At 35.5% G+C, this 20,470-nt stretch overlaps 1 protein-coding gene across 5 annotated transcripts in view; it reads left to right on the top strand.

Moving 5' to 3' along the window:
- The window catches only part of MYO3A (myosin IIIA), a 245,594-nt gene that overhangs the window by 16,485 nt on the left and 208,639 nt on the right, over positions 1-20,470 (top strand). For 4 of the 5 annotated variants that reach the window (XR_012030791.1, XM_072825306.1, XM_072825307.1 and 1 more), the window contains exons 3-4: positions 254-438; positions 3,224-3,358. Coding sequence is in view for 4 of the 5 variants with exons in the window: in XM_072825306.1 (XP_072681407.1) it covers positions 271-438; positions 3,224-3,358 (303 nt within the window). In the remaining variant the exon portion in view is untranslated. Of the gene's footprint in view, positions 1-253; positions 439-3,223; positions 3,359-8,495; positions 8,560-20,470 lie in introns of those variants that run through there. The other variant, XM_072825308.1, reaches the window with a different exon arrangement.

The following is a 20,470-nucleotide window of genomic DNA, read 5'->3' as shown; positions in this document are numbered from 1 at the left end:
AAGAATGAAGAGCAATTAATATGGGACTATATTAAACAGAAATAAAGCCCTGTTTACAAAGCATTATTAAACTCATATTAATCTGTTTGCAAAAAGAATTGAAATTAAAATTTTCTATAATTCTGAGTGCATTTGGTTGCTGCTGTGTATTTTCCATCATATCAGTGAAATGTTAGATAATTTCCCATGAGTTTATGTGTGCCATTTAATATAACCAATCAAACGTAGCTAAAACTGTATTTTTTCTCTCCAGTGATTTAAACTTGTGAGATGCTTCCATTAACTGGAAAAACAATTATCTTTGATAACTTTCCTGATCCTTCTGATACATGGGAAATCACCGAAACTATTGGCAAAGGAACTTATGGGAAAGTTTTTAAAGTGTTGAATAAGAAAAATGGCCAAAAAGCAGCAGTGAAAATCCTGGACCCAATTCATGTATGTCAGATTATTTTTCTTTTCTCCTGCTAATTAACTTTGTTTTTATTTGTACGAAGCAGTAAAAAAAAAATCTGTAAGTAACTTGATTTATTTGTCATAACATCAATTACAGTTGAATGTAAAAAAAAGTCTATTTGTTAGGTTTTTCTTGTTTATACACTTAACTTATAGGGACCAATAAATACTTAATAAATGAACAAATATATAAGTAAACAAATAAATAGAGCTCTCAAGAGCTCAACAGTTGACTTAATGTTATTTTCTATTTCAAAAAATTCTAAGAACATGGACTCAAGGCTCTAGGAATAATTCTAAAATGTCATCTTGGCCAGATCTCTTTTTCTCCTGCATTTATTTAAGACTTTAGGCAGAATGTCTTTAAGCTAATGCAGAAATATTTTATTTTAAATTATAGTTCTTGCAGAGAGGGGAGATTAATTTTCAGGTTTGCCAAAATGTTTGCAAAGCAGAAATGATATTCACTTATAATCAGAGTGAGTTTCCTTGTGAAGAACTGAAATTGCACGTGCAGTCCTTATGGCCTCTTTAAGTGATGCCTTAGTGGAGATCCTCTTTTGCTTTTTTTTGAAGCCTTTTTTTTTTTTTTTTTTTTTTTGCCTTGAAGAGCATAAAAAAGTTGAGGGTTTTTTTTTTTTTTTTTTTTTTTTTTCTTTTCTGGGAATGACAACTGGCTGTTTTGGAATGTTTTCAGCTCCTGGGAAAAATATAGTTCTCCCATAGCACAGAGGTGAGCCAGAATGAGCTCAGTGATCACATAATCCCCAAAGTTCTACTGAGAGCAGTTTCTCCAGTTATTTGACTCTTGCCTTGATGGAGTGTGCCATGACAGAGGTGACGTGATATGTCTGGGAAAGACGTGGGACTCCTGGTCCCTTTCATAGCTCTACACTAACAAACTGTAGGATACTGCAAAGGCCTCTGAATATCTTAGGGTTGGTCTTTCCTTTTTATTGTTCATTTCTGCTAAACCAATTATAACTATAGTGTTTCATATTATTATGAGCAGAGGAGAAGGGAGAGTGGGGGTTTATTTTCAAGCAATAAGTTAGATACACTGGAAGAAAAAAAAAGACAGCTATATATAGGCTTAACTGATGCTGAATGTTTCCATATTCACCTGTTGGAAAGTTCTTACCATTTAAAAAAAAAGATTTTATTTATTTATTTGAGAGAGACCAAGAAAGTGAGAGAGAGTGAGAGCAGTGGAGGGGAGGCACAGAGGGAGAGGGAGAAGCAGGCTCTCCACTGAGCAGGGAGCCCAATTCAGGACTCGATCACAGGACCCTGGTATCATGATCTGAGCTGAAGGCAGCTGCTTAACCGACTCAGCCACCCAGGAGCCCCAGTTCTTACCATTTAAACTAAAGGGAGACACAAACCAAGCTATACCAAAGTGACTGTACCTCTCTCCTTTGGTCTTTGCAAGTAAGGTTTGGGATTCTTGGTGGCTAGAGAAAGGACTCCCCCTGGATCCCGTGTCTGGCCCCATAACCAGCTATGTCTCTCCCATTCCTCTACTTCTTAATGGAGAAGGAAAAATGGATTATGAATACATATGGCCATTATTTTTTTTATAATTTACTCATGTTTCATATGATATGAACCTTAAAAATCACATTTGGTTTTATTGCTTTAATGAAATATATTGGTTTTATAACTGGTATAAAATTTGTTCTTTTACAGTGCTGATTCTTGTCATAGTACATGTATGTTTCTCTAAGAATTATTTATTTCCTCTTCATTTATCATGTCACAAGCTAAATAAAAAAGATTTATAACTGAGAGATTATAATCTTAATAAAATAAATTTAAATGCATCCTAAGCATTTTGCAGAGTGGCTTTTTTATTAAAAGAATCTATTATGAATTTTGATATGGTAAGTTTCTATCTGAGAAAGGGAAAAAATGAACGGGCTTAGAAGGTGGGAAACAGTCAACTTGCAGTCTGGTCGTGGATCTTACACTAACCAGCTCTGTGACCAACGTCTCTGAGCTTTAGATTCTTTTTCTAAAATTAGAGTTCTCCTCTAAAATTCTTTCTGGCTCTCTGAGTACATGATTTTGTCATAAAACAATGTGAACACTAAATGTTACTGTAAAAACAGTATTAGAAAGCCTTCTAATTACTCTTCTTATTACTCTGAGTTGTTTCACATATTGTGGTTTTCTAAATTCTAAAAACATGACTAAGTGGTTATCCTGCATCTTTGTTGACAGGGTAGCAACCTCTTCTACTTCTGGCAAATGGGCCTTTCGCTAACTAAAGCTGTATGCCATGTTATGTATAACTTTATTTTACTTTTTTGGAAAGATAGGAATTTATTGCTTATATGACTAGCTTTTGAAAGCTTCTAAATATCCTATGTTTCAAAGAAACAAAATGAACCGGCTAGGTTTTTATTTCATATCAATGGCTTTGCCACTGAAACAAAGTTAACACTGCAAGGAAAGGAAGATTCTCTGGAATTGTTCTTTGTGTATGTTTCTAATTGTATACAAAGATAGTCTTTTATTTGTCCCCTTTTAACTCGATGAAATCAACATAATTAGAGATGTATTTGATTAGCAGGAAAATCACAACCTCTCCCCTTAAATAATGACATGAGAAATTTCAGTACATACTATTGAGCACAATTAAAGCCATTAGAACAATGGCTTGCTTTGACAAAATTAAATTCTCTATTTGGTGGTCTCTAATATGTCTCTTTGCCATAATTCATGTTTTTCTCACTGCTTTCTTCTTACGACTTTTTGTAACTAGGATATGGACGAAGAGATTGAAGCAGAGTATAACATCTTAAAAACGCTTTCTGACCACCCTAATGTGGTCAGATTCTACGGGATGTACTTTAAGAAGGATAAAACAAACGGAGACAAGCTATGGTTGGTTCTCGAGGTAAGTGTTTCAACATTACGTGTGGAAATTTAGTGTCCTCTCGGAAGGACCGAATGTTCATATGACATCGACACCGTGAAGCCGTTCCTTTGTTATGTTCCTGGCTGGCGATGGCCTCAGCAAAATATTCTGTCCAGTACTGGCCTTATCCTTTTAAGACACATTAGGAAATTAAAGAAAAGCCTCAAAGGAAAAAAAAAGCCTCAAAGACTATTAAAGAGTAAAGGGAAACATCTCCACAGTGAATGACTCAAGAAACAAGGATGCTTTTCCTTGCAGAAGAACAAGCTTAAAAGGGACTCCATTATAATACTGATTTATTCATCCGTGTTTTGCTCAGCTAACACGTGTCGGAGGGTCTGTGCCAGGTGCTAGGGCATAAGGGAAAATTAATGTGAGGCTTCATTAGACAAAAATGGTAAGCTGTGATCTTTTTTCTGTCCTCATTGAATACTAATGCCATAAACTGCAGAACCAGGTATTTACATTTATGGGGTAAAACCTTATCAGAAATGGTGTGGAATACTAAATAAGTTGTCAAAAGGAAAAGCTGTAGAGTCTCCTGAGAGGAGGTTTGGACAGTTCTCTCTGATTTGGTGGTCTCTAATATGCAGGAATGCATAGGGGAAGGTGCCCTGTTAAAGTAACTGCCAGCCCTAGAAGAATGTAGTTTTTCTAATTTTCATTGAATATTATTAAAATGAGGTAATTACTTATTTTGATAAAATTTACAAGTGTTTTTAATAGTTGCTTCTATCAAACTCAGGACTAGTAAAACCTTTATTGGTTGACTGTAATAACATTTATTGTGTTCGTTATGATTCTTTTTAGCATTTGATTATTGTATTTCTTTCAGAATGTCCTGTTGGTTTTTCTGCAGTGACATACATATAAATAGTACTGTTTTCATACTTTTTTTTCTATTATGGTTTTTGAATGATTTTTAAATGACTTTAAAATGGATGATCATTGTAGAAAACACTTGAAACTATAAAAAGAACCCCTCTTAACATTTAACAGTTCCTTCATCTTTTTTTGTATGTTTTAAATGATTGGTAGTATTATTTATGAAGTTACCCTATCTTGTTACTTAATATAATTTCAGATAGACTTAATCATTTTTACCTTTTGCAAAATAAATACATTCACATAACAAAAAGCATGTAGAACTGAAAGGCTTTTAATACAGAGCAGTAGTAATGTAGACCCAGTTCAGTGGGACTACCTTCTCCTGAGCAGATCCGTGCTTTTGATGTGTGCCTGGAAATGTATGGCTGAGCTTCTCTACTCTTTCATTTTGTAATCTGTGTTTTGAATTTTTAAAAAAAGATTTTGTTTATTTATTTGATAGAGAGTGAGAGAGATCATAAGCAGGGGGGATGAGGGAAGGGAGAAGTAGGATCCCAGTGGAGCCTGGAACTCCATGAAAGACTTGATCCCAGGACCCCGGGGTCATGACCTGAGCCACCCAGGTGCCCCTGTGTTCTGAATTTTGGCAAGGTTGCTAGTTGTGCCCCTAGGACCCTCTGTCCTCCTGCTCCACAGAGGAGGTCAGCCATGTATCAGACCTACCTCTCTGATACCTCTGTTGCTCACCTACCTAGAAACCCACTCTTTCCCGAGTATCTCCCCTTTCCAGTTCACTCCCCTGTTTTAGACACCATTCAGTGGTCTATGCCTTCTTCTCATTATCCACTGTACTGATGTCACCAAATCTTGTGTCCATTCAGTTCAGTTTCTCTAGGCAATAAAACCTCCAGTTTCTTGCCTGGATCTGTGTGTGTGTGTGTGTGTGTGTGTGTGTGTGTGTGTGTTGTGTGTGTAGTGTGATGTTGATATTTTGTATGTGAGATGAGGAGGGTGTCAATCTTTTGATTAGAGACTTCAAAAGGTCCCTGTGTCCTGCCCCCTCTTCTCCCAGCTTCTGGGTAGATGTGCCCAGGTAACTACAAAATAGCCCTCACCTAGAGCTTTATTTTGTGGCTTCCTCTGCACTTCCAAATCAGCCCTCCCCGCTAAACTGATCTCTATGACATCATCTGCTTTCCATATTGAAAACCTCTGTTGAAATCTCCTGTCCACTGCTCTCCCCTTTTTCCATTCTTTTTTCTTGGGGTTTAAACTTTTTGATATCTTTTTTTTTTTTTTTTATGATAGTCACACAGAGAGAGAGAGAGGCAGAGACACAGGCAGAGGGAGAAGCAGGCTCCATGCACTGGGAGCCCGACGTGGGATTTGATCCCGGGTCTCCAGGATCAGGCCCTGGGCCAAAGGCAGGCGCCAAACCGCTGCGCCACCCAGGGATCCCCACTTTTTGATTTCCTTACCAAAATTTTTTAACATTTTGTATTTGTTTATTCATGAGAGACACAAAGAGAGAGGCAGAAACATAGGTGGAGGGAGAAGCAGGCTCCCCACAGGGAGCCTGATTCAGGACTTGATCCCAGGACCCTGGGATCACGACCTGAGCCCAAGGCAGCTGCTCAACCACTGAGCCACCCAGGCATCCTCCGTTACCAGCATTTTAATGGAGATTCATGAGTGAGAGGAAATACGTTTATACGTTTAGTCTGCCACATTTCATTGAACCATGGAGCCTTTCAGAATTGTGAGATAGTATTTTCCAGAACCTTTTCAAAACCCGAAAGTATGTATTACATTACTTTATAGAAGTTTAAAAGTTTTTTTTTTTTTTTTAATTTTATTTATTTATTTATTTATGATAGGCACACAGTGAGAGAGAGAGAGGCAGAGACACAGGCAGAGGGAGAAGCAGGCTCCATGCACCGGGAGCCCGATGTGGGATTCGATCCCGGGTCTCCAGGATTGCGCCCTGGGCCAAAGGCAGGCGCCAAACCGCTGCGCCACCCAGGGATCCCCCGAAGTTTAAAAGTTTTTTAAGTAATCAGTTGTGTTCTTTAAAAATAGGCAGTGTATTATGATTTGAGAATTACTTTGTTTTTCTCTATTAAGATTGCCTTATATTTATAGTTAAATCACATTAAACAAAGCAAAACTTTTAGTTATCTGAACTTTACCTAAGTAATAGAATGTACATTATGAACTCAAAACATTTTGCCTTGAATAAATGGAGAATTTTCAAAGTTTACTTCATGTTCGTGCATGTGTATTTGAGATCTAATGCTGTGCTGATTCTTAATGCAGTCTTGAATAAAATTCTGTATATTTATATCCTTAAAAAATTTTCAATGATGCATCTTTAATTTTTTCTATGTGGAATCATTGGTATATTAACATTTGAATGGAGTCACAGGTATTCTGCTTAAAGTAGGCCTACATGGGCAAGGGCACAAGGTATAGATAGATCTTTGCCCAGACTTTAAAAAAATTGAGTGAGATCAGTCATTTTCTTTTATGTCTATCAAATCCGTGTTCTAATTATATTGTCATTTCTCAGTATTGTCACTTGGAATTAGGCAAGAGTTGGAGACACCTGAACATAGTTAAATGTTCTTTTCTGACAGCAGAAAAGATTTGATTAAAAGGGTTTGGAACATCCAGTACAAAGCAGCTTCCCGAGCTAATGAATCAGTACAGACTTAACAGCTTCTTTGAACTTTGTCCTTGTGTTTTACTATCAGATGGAGGAATTAGAAATATCCCTAAATGACTTGAGAGAAAAAAAAACCTGGTAGTTTATTAAAATGGTATTTTGAAAATCTGATCTATCTCAATTTACAACATGGGGGGGATAAAGGAAAGCAGGAAGTTGGCAAACTGTATATAAGATAATTGACATATGTAAATTAGACTAATTACATATACACTGAAGTGGCTAGATGTACAATTACCTGATTTATAAACATGAATGGTACAGGTGCTGCTCTAGAGGTACTTTCAGAAAATTGGCTTTTGGCGTCAATACTTTATTCTACAAATGACTGCTAATTATACCTCTTACTGTAATAATGCCCAAATAAATTAGTTTGTACGAGGATAGCAAAAGAATGGCCAGAGAGAGGCTGTAATATTACCTAGAGTCATGCTCATAACACTGGGCTTCTAGTATGAATCTTCTTAGACAAGGTGCGTCCTGCAGGGGGTGAGCAGTAGGTGACACCTCTCATGGTCAACCTGGTGTATGGGGAGTCTATGCCAGCTTGGAAAAACTCCTGCTCAGTGATGTATCACTGTGAAAAATAATTTTACTTATATTTTAATCCAGAATTCAAATCCTGAGAAAAACAATATTTACTCAGATCTTACTGGCCTCTTTTCTCTATTATTTAGCTGTGATTCTTGAATTTTTCTTTCACTTTAAAAAAAAAAGATGTTATTATTTGTGAGAGAGAGAGAGATAGGAGAGCTTGAGCAGAGGGGAGAGGGAGAAGCAGGCTCCCCGCTGAGCAAGGCACCCAACTCAGGGCTGGATTCCAGGACCCTGGGATCATGACCTGAGCCAAAGGCAGATGCTTACCCAACTGAGCCACCCAGGTGCCCCTATTTCTTTCACTTTGATACAGTTTTTCTCTTTTTTCCTTTGTATTTCCCTTTTATTTTGTTTTACGTTTTTGAGCATGAAATAATATACAGAGCCCTGTTCGGGAGTTATTTCCTTCTCAATTCTGTATGTTCACTTTCAGATGCTAATTGTTGCCCAGATTTAGGAGAAGAGTGCTAGTTGCTAGCCCTCTGAAATTCCAGTTGCATATTTGTAATGAAACTATCTAATAAGAGATGGTGTAGAATATTTTCTGCTGTGGGAACTGATAGAATGTCTATGGGGATTTTTTTTCCTCTAAAGATTTTATTTATTTATTCATGAGAGACATGGGGAGAGAGAGGGGCAGAGACACAGGTAGAGAGAGAAGCAGGTTCCATGCAGGGAACTTGATACGGTACTAGATCCTGGGACTCCAGGATCACGACCTGAGCCGAAGGCAGACGCTCAACCACTGAACCACCCAGGCGTCCCTGTCTATGGGGATATTTACTGCCACTTAGTATTTTAGGTTTTACTGATGATGTAGGCATAAAGGGAGAACCAGATTTTTCTTTTTACTTATGTCCCATTTAAAAATATCACACGTATATTCATTTCTACTATTGTTACCATATTTCTTGACTGACCTGCATAGTAAAATATCAATACCTCTTTTGGCTTTGTGTCCTTTAGCTGCTAGTGTCTGTTCCTGATGGTCAGTAGCAAGGATGGAGGGGAGCCGAGGAGGTGTGAGTTGGTAAGGTTTCTACATATGTTTATCACTACTGACCCAGGAGACTAAAAACCAAGAGTCAAAATTTAGTTAAATCAGTCTGGTATTAAGCATTTGCTGCTGATGAACATGAAATACACAGAGTCAGAGACACAGGCAGAGGGAGAAGCAGGCTCCCTGAAAGGAGTCCGATGTGGGACTCGATCCTGGGACCCTGGGATCAGGACCTAAGCCAAAGGCAGATAGATGCTCAATCACTGAGCCACCAACATGCCTCTCAGACTTCCCTCATAATCCAATCTTAGCTGTGATTTCTCCTTTTCTGGTGATGCTACAGATTACATTCTGTTATTTATCTGAATTGGTCCTGCCTGATTTGTTCACTCTTAATAGTGACATTGCTTTTTCTCATTGTTTTCCAATTACGGCAATTTTTCTCTATAAAATTATATCCCTTTCAAGAGATCAAAGACTAGAAATTACAGGTGGCATTCAGAAGCACAAAAATCCAGTAGGTAGCCATAGAGGCTCTCAAATGCACATTTCAGGTAAACAAAGTGGTTTTCACAGACAATAAATCCTACTTTCACTTCTCACGTGTTATTGGTTATTCTGTTTTTATATTTATGTCTAGTAAGTAAGATAGAATCTGTCATGAGGGAAGGAAGCATAGGATGATAGAAAAAAAATGAGTCACCTCGAAACAAGTTGTTCAAGTTAACCCTTTAATGTTACTGTGCTGGAGATAACGTGGACACAGAAGGGGCCATGAAACCACTGCAGTTTTGTATATGTGGGTGGGGTCAGGGGAAGCTGAGCATTGTGGGAAGCTGGGCTTCTCTGTTGCCCTAATAGCATAGCATTGTTCCTTCCTTCCTTGAGCTGCCCACAATTGCAGTGGAGTAGCAGGCTGACAGGGTGATTCCTTTCATGTTCTTGGGGCTGGAACAACCCTTCTAGCTCTCATATAAAAGGCTGTTATTTAGTGTACTTGCAACAGAACAGAAAATTACTTAAGAGTTGTTTCATTTTATTTTTTTACTTAAAGGGCAAGATGGGGGGGATCCCTGGGTGGCGCAGCGGTTTGGCGCCTGCCTTTGGCCCAGGGCGCGATCCTGGAGACCCGGGATCGAATCCCACATCGGGCTCCCAGTGCATGGAGCCTGCTTCTCCCTCTGCCTGTGTCTCTGCCTCTCTCTCTCTCTCTCTCTGTGACTATCATAAATAAATAAAAATTAAAAAAAAAAAAAGGGCAAGATGGAAAAGCAGTCTAAATGTACTTCTTCATACTCTTCTAATGTAGGAAATTCATGCCTATATGTCTTTCTTTCCTCATAGTACTCCAGTGATTGCAAAAGCATCTGCTCTCTGAGTAGGATTGGAATTTATAGTATTATTTCAGAGGAAAAAATATGAGGTCACTGGGGATGTTTTGCCATTTGACAAATACATATAATTTTACCATACCCATTAAAATATTTCTGCTAAGTTCTTTCCTTTTGATTTTTTTTTATCATGGGTTTCTTGTTGCTAACATTACCAATATTTTATGGCATTTTCCCAAGAATTTTGAAACCTTTTAGGGTGAGAGAATTGTTTTATATCTTGATTTAGTGGTTATATGATCATATACAAATTACCAAACAGCATCAAACTGCATACTTAAATGAGTCAATTATGTGTCAATAATACCTTAAAAAATGCTAGCTTGACATTAGAAAAGTAATGTGAAAATTTATGTTAGAAACTACACATTAAGAAATATCTATTAGGTGATAATGCCTTTCTCATTAATATTTTATTGGAATGCAGAATTTGGTACCTTATTATATTTTATTGAAATTAAGTCAGACATCCACACTTTGAAGAGGTACTTTCTAGATCATCATGTGAAAAGATGGCCTTTTGTCATTTTGTATGTGTGTACCTGTATGTGCATAAGTGTACAGAACTTAAGTTTTTTCATGCAGTCATTTATTAATCCGATAGATATTATGTTACTTTGGGCCAGGCCCAAGTTAAAATAATCTAAACCTATTAGTGCCTCTTTTTTGTTTTGTAGGTTTTGGGCATTCAATAGAGTACCAGAAAAACTCTGTCATCGTGGTGCTTATAGTCTAATGTTGGAGAAAGACATTTATCCATTTTTGTTAGTGCTATGAAGAATATAAATGAGATGTTAATAATGAAAGAGAAGACCTTTTATAAAGAAAAAAGTCTATTTGAGTAGGGAACATTTTAATCTGCCACCTGAGAGAAAAGGATAGTTTGGGTACTTTTATTTTTTTAATATTTCCTCCAAATATTCTGATGATAAACATCACCTTCATCTTAAAACAAAAACTCTGAGAATGAGCTCTTGAGAACTATTTTTTTAATAACAAGTACTAAAGTGATTCTTATCAAAACAAAGTTCAGAAAACACTATAAGAGGTTCTTAGATCTCAGTGTACATAAAAGTAATCCTGGAGTTTTATTTCTGGCTATGAGAATAACTTGTGTCATCATGTTTTTATACCACAGATAACTAGAAAACTGAATAAAATATATTTTTATACATCTTTATATATAAAATATATTTTTGTATAGACATTGGAAAAGAGCTTAGGACTGTGACATTGAGAAAGGAAATAACTAAGGGGAGCTTTACAATCACTTCAGTTTTATCCTTGGAAGCAGTCTCTCGCTCACAGGCATAAGGAAGGTATTCCCATGGAGGTCAGCAATCATGTTGAACTGAAAAGACTGGAAAAGCAAATGTGGCTGAGATTTGCAGAGAAGAGATGCTAAGTTGAAAGAAAGCATCAGAAATCTGCATAGGGGTTCCCTTGAGTATTTGATTGAAAACCATGCTGGATATGTATGGAGCAAGATTTCAGGTAGTTGGGCAAAGAACCAGGGAAAGAATTGCTAAAAAATTGTACTCTGAACAATTATCAGAGTTTGTGCTGGATTGAGAGATGCTTGATTTCTGACCATCCAAAATGGAGAAACTTTGTTGAAACCTGAGGCATTTAGTAAAGCTCCTAGAAGGGTTATGCATTAGAAGATGGCTAGACTAGCCCCAGAATAAGAGCTACCCTAGGCGCACCCCTAAAAAGTTCAAAAGCAGGGCTTGAAAGGTTCACATTGGTCTATAAGTAAATTAACTGTATGCCAGAAGAAAATTCAACATTCATTAATGGAAGAGATTTGTTCTAGGAATTCAAATATAAAATTAATAATATCTAGCATCCAGTAAAAAATTACTAGATATGTAAAGAAGCAAGGAAATGTGATCCATTATCAGAAGAAAAATCAGTCAATAGAAACAGACCCAGAAATAGTGAAGGTGATGGAATTAACAGGTAAAAACTTTAAAACAAATACTACAAATATGTTCAAAAATATCAAGGAAAACCTGAACATAACATTGAAAGAAATTCAAACTATAGAAAAGAACTGAATGTAACTTCTAGAACTGAAAAATATGTCAGTAGTGAAAAATATATAATACTATGGTTAACAGCAGATTAGAAGTAAAATGTGTGGAAGTGAAGATCAGTGGACTTGAAGACAAGAAAATTGAAGCTGTCCAGATTGAGCAGAAAGGAAAAAAAAAAAAAAAAAGAAAGGGGGAGATAAAAAGCCTTTGTGATCTATGGGACATTACCTAGTATTCTAACCTACATGTAATTGCAGTCTGAAAACAGGGGTGATGGTTAGGGGAGGTAATGACTGAAATCTTGCTGAATTTTCATGAACACTGAAAAGCTGCAGATGTAAGAAGCCCAGAACCTCCCTTATAGGGTAAACAAAGAAAACCACATGAAGATATGCCATAATCAAGATGTCAGACACTCAGGCACCAAGAGGAAAAAAGACATTTACATGTAGGAGTCAAAGATAAGAGTGGCCACTGACAACCAACAATGGGGGGAAATTGTGCTCTCAACCATTCTGTGTACAGTGAAAATGTTATTCATAAATGAAGTATGTATGATACTGATACTGATAAAGTATGTATGATGTCTGACTGATAAAGACAGACGTCTTTGTCAAAGAAAAAAAATTTACCACCACAGACATGCACTATAGAAAATGTTAAAGTTTTTCAGGCTGAAAGAAAGTGATTTCAAATGGAAACTCAGAGGGGCGCCTGGATGGCTCAGTTGGTTAAGCATTTGCCTTTGGCTCAGGTCATGATCCTGGGGTCCTGGGATTAACCCTGCTTCAAACTCCCTGTTCAACAGGGAGCCTGCTTCTCCCTCTCCCTCTGCTCCTCCCCTGCCTCCCACTCATGTGCTCAAATAAATAATAAAATCTTTTTTTAAAAAATGGAAACTCAGACCTACAAAAAATAAAAGAAAAATAATATTAGTGGTAAATATGAGAATAAATAAGAAGTTTTTGATTCTATATTTAAAAAATATTGTTAACAATATTATTTTAATATTTTTAAAAGAGAAATCTTGACTTAAAGCCACAATTATAGCTATATATTTTGGGGGTTTTAGCATGTAAAACTAAAATATATTTCAAAAACAGCAAAGAGGAGGGGCAAGGGGCAGGGAAAAAAAAAGAAAAAAATAGCAAAGAGGAGAGAAAATGGAAATATACAGTTTTAAAAGTCTTAAGTTATGTGTGAAGTGGTGCAATATTATTTTAAGATAGACTGTGGTAAACCACTAAACCAGTAAAAAAAAAAAAAAAAAAAAGAATAAGTGTAGCTAATAAGCCAATAGAGGATAAAATGGGATACTATGAATATTAAAACCAGAGAAAGTAGGAAAATAGGAAAAGGAGATTAAAAAAATAGAAAAAGTAGGACATAAATAGCAACACTGTGGACTTAAACTTAACCATATTTATAATTACATTAAATGGAAATAGTCTAAACTTCATTTCAAAGGCAAATTGTCAAACTGGATGGAAAGCAAGATCAAATACAAACACACTTTAAATATATAGAGAGATAAAAATAGAGATAGATAAGATAAAAGCAAAAAGAAGGTGAAAGTTTTAAAATACATAAAGCAGAAACTAATAGAATTGAGAAAAGAAATAGACATACATCATTAAATGGAATGTTCAACATTTTTCCCTTAGTAACTCAAAGATTAAGTAGAAAATCAGTATGAATGTAACACTTGAGTATTCTGGACTATGAAATAAATCTCAACAAATTTAAAAATAGTGAAATAATGACAAAGTATATTGCCTGACCATAATAGAACTAAATTAGAAATAAATATATCAGAAAAACTCCCAAATAATTGGGAATTAGACCATACACTTCAAAAATAATCCTTAGCTCAGAGAGAGGAAATTTCAAGGAAAATGAGAAAATAGTTTGAAATGATAATGGAAACATGACATATGAAAATTCTGAGATGCAGTTAGGCAGTGCCTAGAAGGATATTTATATTTCCTTTCAATGCTTATTTTAGGAAAGAAGACAAATTCAATATCAATTATGTAAGATTTTTGCATTAAGATGCTAACAAAATCAAAGCAAATTAAGTCCAATATAAGTTGAAGAAAATAATGACAATGATAGTCATTTTAATTTCTCAATTAAATAGAAAATGAACAAAAATAATAAAAATGAAAGCAAAAGTTGATTCTTTGAAAGTTATTAATAAACTTGATAAATTTCTCTAGACAGATCCAGAAAAAAATGATAAAATACAAATTGCCAATATTAGGGCTCAAATAGGGAATCACTAGTAAATCTATAGATATTAGCATGATAGTAATGAAATATAATGAACAACTTTATGTTAATAAACTTAGCAATTTATAATCTGATGTTTTCCTTGAAAGATATAAACTGTAAAACTGACATGAGAAGAAGTAGAAAACATAAATATCTTTGTAATAATTAAAACCCTTCTCATTAAAGAAAATACCAGTCCCAATGTCTTCACTCATAAATTCTACTAAGTATTTATACCAGCTTAATTCCAGAGATAGAGGAATTATTATTCCTGAATAATTCCTATTCCATCTTCCTCCTTTTTGCACTATTGGTATTATACATTTCAGATAAATAAGTGGTACAATAATTTTTATAACTACTATGTATACTTTTATTTATTTTGAGAAAGTTGAGAGAAGAAAGGACGGCAAGTATATAATTGTAGAGTTTTTTTATATTAACTTTCTTTTTAACATTTCTGGTTCTCTTTATTTCTTTCTGTGAATTCAATTCCAGTTACCATCTGGTGTCATCATGTCAATATAGCTTTGCTCCAACTCACCTCTTTTGTGCTGTTATTGTCAAATATATTGCATTTCTATATACTAGAGACCCAACAATATAATTATATAAATATTATTTTATAAAATTGCTTTTAAATCAGTTATGAAAAAAAGAAATATGCATGTATGTTGTCTTTTATGATAAAATAATTACCTTTACTGATACTCTTTACTTTTTCATGTGTTTCAAATAACTGTGATCACTTGCTTTATTTAAAAAGATTTTATTTATTTATTCATGAAAGACACAGAGAGAGAGAGAGAGAGAGGCAGAGACACAGGCAGAGGGAGAAGCAGGCCCCCTGCAAGGAGCCCAATGTGGGACTCGATCCCCGATCCCAGGATCATGCCCTGAGCCAAAGCAGATACTCAATTGCTGAGCCACCCAGGTGTCCCTGTAATTACTTGTTTTAATCCTAAAGAACTTTTTTTAGTATTTCTTATAAGGTGGATTTGCCAGCAACACATTGTCTCAGTTTTGTTTACCTAGCAATATCTTCATTTCTTCTTTAATTTTGAAGATAGTCTTGCTGGATATAAGACTCTTGGACAGTTTTTTTATTGAGTACTTTGAACAGTTCTTGATGAGAAGTCAGCAGTTGACCTTATTAGGGTTCTTTTTTCCCACAATAATTCATTTTCTCCTGCTTTTTTCAAGATTTTCTTTTTATTGTAGGCTTTCAACATTTATATTTTATATGACTATGGATCTCTTTGTGTTTATTCTACTAGAGTTCATTGATCTTCTTGGATATATAGATTAATATTGTTTTTATCAAATTTGGAAAGTTTCAGCCCTTATTCCTTCCAAAATTTTTTTCTGCTCCTTATTCTCTTTTTTTTTCTAGTACACCTTTGCTTTTATATTAGTATGTGTACATTTGCTGGAAACTGTTCATTTATCTTGATTTTTCTTCTCTCATATTTCATAATGTCCATCAATCTTCAAGTTTGTGAGTTTTTTTTCCTTACCAGTTCAAATTTACTGGTGAACCCTTCTGTTGAATTTTTCATTTATATTACTGTAATATAATTTTCAAATCCAGAATTTTCACTTGTTTCTTTTTTTGTGCATTCTATCTCTTTATTAACATTTGTTATTTGAAGAGAATTACTATAAAACCATTCCTTGCTTCTTAAAGCATGATTTTCTTTAATTCTCTGAACATATTTATAATTCTTACTTCGAAGTTTTTGTCTACTAAGTTCATCACCTGGCCTCTCTCATGGACAGCTTCTGTTGCCATTCGCTTTTGTGTGTATGAGTGACAGCTTTCTGTTTCTTTGCATATCATAATTTTTTTGGTTGACAATTGGACATTTATGTCATATATTTAATGTATTATAGAAATTCTAGATATTGATAAGGGGGAGCTTATTTTTTGTTTGCTTGCTTGGTTGTTTTTTTTTAATATTTTTTTTATTTATTATTTATTTATTTATTTATTTATTTATTTATTTATTTATTTATTATAGTCACAGACAGAGAGAGAGAGAGAGGCAGAGGCACAGGCAGAGAGAGAAGCAGGCTCCATGCACCGGGAGCCCAATGTGGGATTCGATCCCAGGTCTCCAGGATCGCGCCCTGGGGCCAAAGGCAGGCGCCAAACCACTGCGCCACCCAGGGATCCCGCTTGGTTGGTTGTTTAGTAACATGGCTGAACTATTTTGGTGAAATTTGTCCCCCATGGTATGAAGCTTCTGATGTCCCTCCTCAGAGTACATAGCTTTGGGCATGTGCAGTCACCCTCAGATGGCAGTGGTTTTAACAGTGCATTCCTCCTCTCCTTCCCTGATCTTTCTATTAAACTGTCAGTCTCTGTTAGTTGAACACTCAGTTATTAGGCTCCACTAATTGCCAGCTGATTCTTCTATTATTTTCAACAATGTCCTAGGGCAAAAATTGCTTCCCATCTGATCTAATTAATTCAGGCCTCTATGTCTGGGTGCTTTTTTGAGGCTGGTCCTTTGATTTTTCTGACCCCAAAGAATTATTCTTAGCTATTTCTTTCCTTGAATCTCTCTGCTAAACTAGCTAGACTGTGGTTACCTTCTTGTTCTATTGGTCTTAGAGTTACCTGCTTCCTTATAATTACCAAAGCCTCCACTATTTTCAAGAATAGCCTTAATCTTGATCTTCCCCACTCTATCTCTCAAATGTCGGGTTCAGCTTGGAAGCTCTCTGTTTTTTTGGCCTGTCTCTCTCCCTGGGCAAAGTATCTGAGCCACTCTTCTGGAGCTGGCAGCATGTCTTGGATGGTGGCCCATATCATTTTATTTTATAAACAGCACTGTAGATCAGAGAGGTGGACTCTGGTCTTCTTAGCTGGCTTTACAGCACAAAGTTGGTTGAGGGGTGAGAAATGCTGATGGTGTGTCCCTCCCAAAAAGATACTGTAGATTTTAAATGGGTGCTAGTGGTAGGGTAAGCCTATCATCTTAGTAACACTCACATAGAGTAGAGCTTTTGTCACTTTGCCCTGGTTGGGGGTGAGGACAGCAGGGTTGTTCAGTTGCCACAGAATTTTGCTATTCTTACCAAGAGTTAGTTATGTTCTCAAATGTTTCTTCATTTGCTGTATGTCATTACAGCAATTCCAAAGACATTAAATGGCTGTTTATATTTATAATTCTTTTTAAAATATTTTATTTATTTATTCATGAGAGACAGAGAGAGAGGCAGAGACATAGGCAGAGGGAGAAGCAGGCTCCCTATAGGGAACCCAATGTAGGACTTGATCCCAGGACTCCACGATCACAACCTGAGCCAAAGGCAGATGCTCAACCATTGAGCCATGCAGGTGCCCCCTGTATTTATAATTTTTACAATTATGGTTATTTTATGGCAGAATAGGTCCACAGAGTTCTTCACACCACCATTCTGAGAAAAAGAAAAAAGAATCCCATGAAATCTTTAAGAAAGAAACAGAATCTTGGTGACTTTCTATGAGGCCAGCATTATACTGACAAAAGGAGGCAAAGATATAATAAGAAAACTACAGTCTAACATTCCGCATGAACATATATGTAAACATCCTTCACAAAATATTAACAAATTCAGTAGTAGATATAAAAATGTTAATATATCATGCCTGGATGGGACTTTTCCCTAGCATGCAAGTTTCCTAAAATATTTAAAAAACTAAAATTCTACATCATAATTCACTGCATTAACAGAATCAAAGAAAAAAAAATCATGAGAAACACATGCCAGCATCCAATACCCCTTTGTGATAAAACAGTCTCAGAACACAAGGAATAGATGAAAATTTCACCTAACAAGGTATATCTACCCACATTTTAAAAAAGTGAACAAAAAGTTTGGACTCTTCACAAAAGTGTATATATAAAATATGTTCAACATCTTTAGAAAATTTTAAATTAAACCCACAATCATACTACAGTATGATTGGTGAGATTGTGGGGTACACTGAACTTACATGTTGCTCAGGCAGTGTGAAATGCTGCAGCTACTTTGCACACAGTTTAACAGTGTCTTATAACATTACACATAAACTTACCATATGATCCAGTTTTCACTTGTAGGCATTCACTAAAGACTGGTTTCTTTTTATTTTTTTTTATTTTAAAAAAAATTTTTTTTTAAAGACTGGTTTCTACAAAAAGATTCAAACATGAGGGATCCCTGGGTGGCGCAGCGGTTTGGCGCCTGCCTTTGGCCCAGGGCGCGATCCTGGAGACCCGGGATCGAATCCCACGTCGGGCTCCCGGTGCATGGAGCCTGCTTCTCCCTCTGCCTGTGTCTCTGCCTCTCTCTCTCTCTCTGTGTGACTATCATAAATAAATAAAAAATTAAAAAAAAAAAAAAAAAAAAAAAAAAAGATTCAAACATGAATGTTGATGAACAAAGTAAGAACTAGAAATAATTTGAGAAAATAGAAGTTTCTGCTTTTGTGGCCTCCCACAAAATATGGTCAAACTAAACAAATGGCCTTAGAGCATTCCTGGAGTAAATGAAAAACAATGGAAGTCACAAAGACTTGCCTGACCAAATATAATTTTTGTTAAAAAAAGACTATAGTTAATTAATATGGTGGATATTATTGCACAAAAAGTCAGAGAGGTGAATGTAGTGAAAAAAGAATCCAGAAACAGATCCATAATGAAAAAAAAATTAAAAATAACAAGTCAGAAATGCCAATTATAGAAATTAGTAGTCTTATTTCAGAAATTTGAGTAAAAATATATGCTCTCCAAACACAGTGTAGACAGAATACATTTAGAAAACTTGTAAAGGCTGTCTTTAGAAGTTAGTTGTAATGGTCTGTTTATATAATTTCATCCCTTTTGATTTAGATTGTTTTTTAAAATGTTTGACTTCAGCCTGATTAGAGAATTCATTTTTAGTGCTGCTCTGTTATTAGTGTAACTCTTGGTTTAAGAAAATTATACTTCAATTTTGTTAGATTAAAGAACTTTAAGGGCTTCTAATAGTATTGTGTTGCAAAAGTATACTTAAGGGTTTTTCAGTCCCCCATTACAAATCTCCATTTTAGTTTATGTTGGCCATTTAAGAATTGCATAGGCTAAATAAGATATAATTAATTCATCTGGATGCAGTTCTTTTTAAAGGGAAACCTAAGGTCATTTTCATTTTTAATGATCTCATGCCTAATTCAGAAACATCTGCATTTCATTTTATATATTTTAATCCTTCATGATCATTTAAGAACAAATATACTTCCATTTAAAATTTATTATTTTTATTTCTCTTTATATGAAAGGCACATTATGCTAGTTGAGCAAAAAAAGCATATTTGAAATTTCACTAATTCTAAATGAGGATCTTGAGAATTCATGGTGCTGTTTCATTTTGAACATCTTTACGAATAGTTCAACCACAGATTAATCTGTGGCTTATTGACATTTGGCATCTACAGTCTGTTTCATAATTTTCTTATTTGTTGTATTTGTCCTCTTCCCCCCCACTGGACTTTCATTTCAACCTAATTTATTAAAAGAGTCATTTGGAAGACCCTTTTCTATCCTTGAAACTAAACCACTATTCCTGCCTCAGACTGCAGCTAGAGAAACAAACTTTGCTATTCCCTGTTTGAAACATGTGTAGGAGGCGTTGGGCAGGGTCCAAGAAGGGGAAAATGTTCACATCTTCAGTTCCTCCTGGTCAGGGTCCACATGAAGCTTCGCCTAATAATTTTCCCCTAACAACCATGGTCAAGCAGAGCAAATAGCATACACTTAACAAGGGAGAGGATTTTCAATTTAAAAATATTTCGTTATTTGTGATTTTCTCTGTCATTAACCTCTTAAAAAAAACAAAATACTTGAAGGCAGTTTTTTTCTTCAAGTGTAAGTAACCAAAAAAATAAAATAAAATGAATCGATAAATAAGTGGATAAAATATATGACTCAAGCTGTGTAAAATGGGAATTTTATGAATTCAAAGGGCAAGTTTCTAGATTTACACTGACTCTTTCCAGCTTTTGGAGCTGTAAATACTAGAAGATAAAAAAATTTTCTATTCTTTTTTAAAAAAAATATTTAATTTATTTATTCATGGGAGTCACAGAGCGAAAGGCAGAGACACAGGCAGAGGGAGAAGCAAGGCTCCCTGTGGGGAGCCCAGTGCAGGACTTGATCCCAGGACCCTGCGATCATGAAGACGCTCAACCACTGAGCCACCCAGCTGCCTCTTCAGTACATAATCCTT

This window comes from Canis lupus, chromosome 5 (genome assembly GCF_048164855.1).
Source record: "Canis lupus baileyi chromosome 5, mCanLup2.hap1, whole genome shotgun sequence".
Classification (NCBI taxonomy): Eukaryota; Metazoa; Chordata; class Mammalia; order Carnivora; family Canidae; genus Canis; species Canis lupus.
This window is presented reverse-complemented; position numbering and strand designations above follow the sequence as displayed.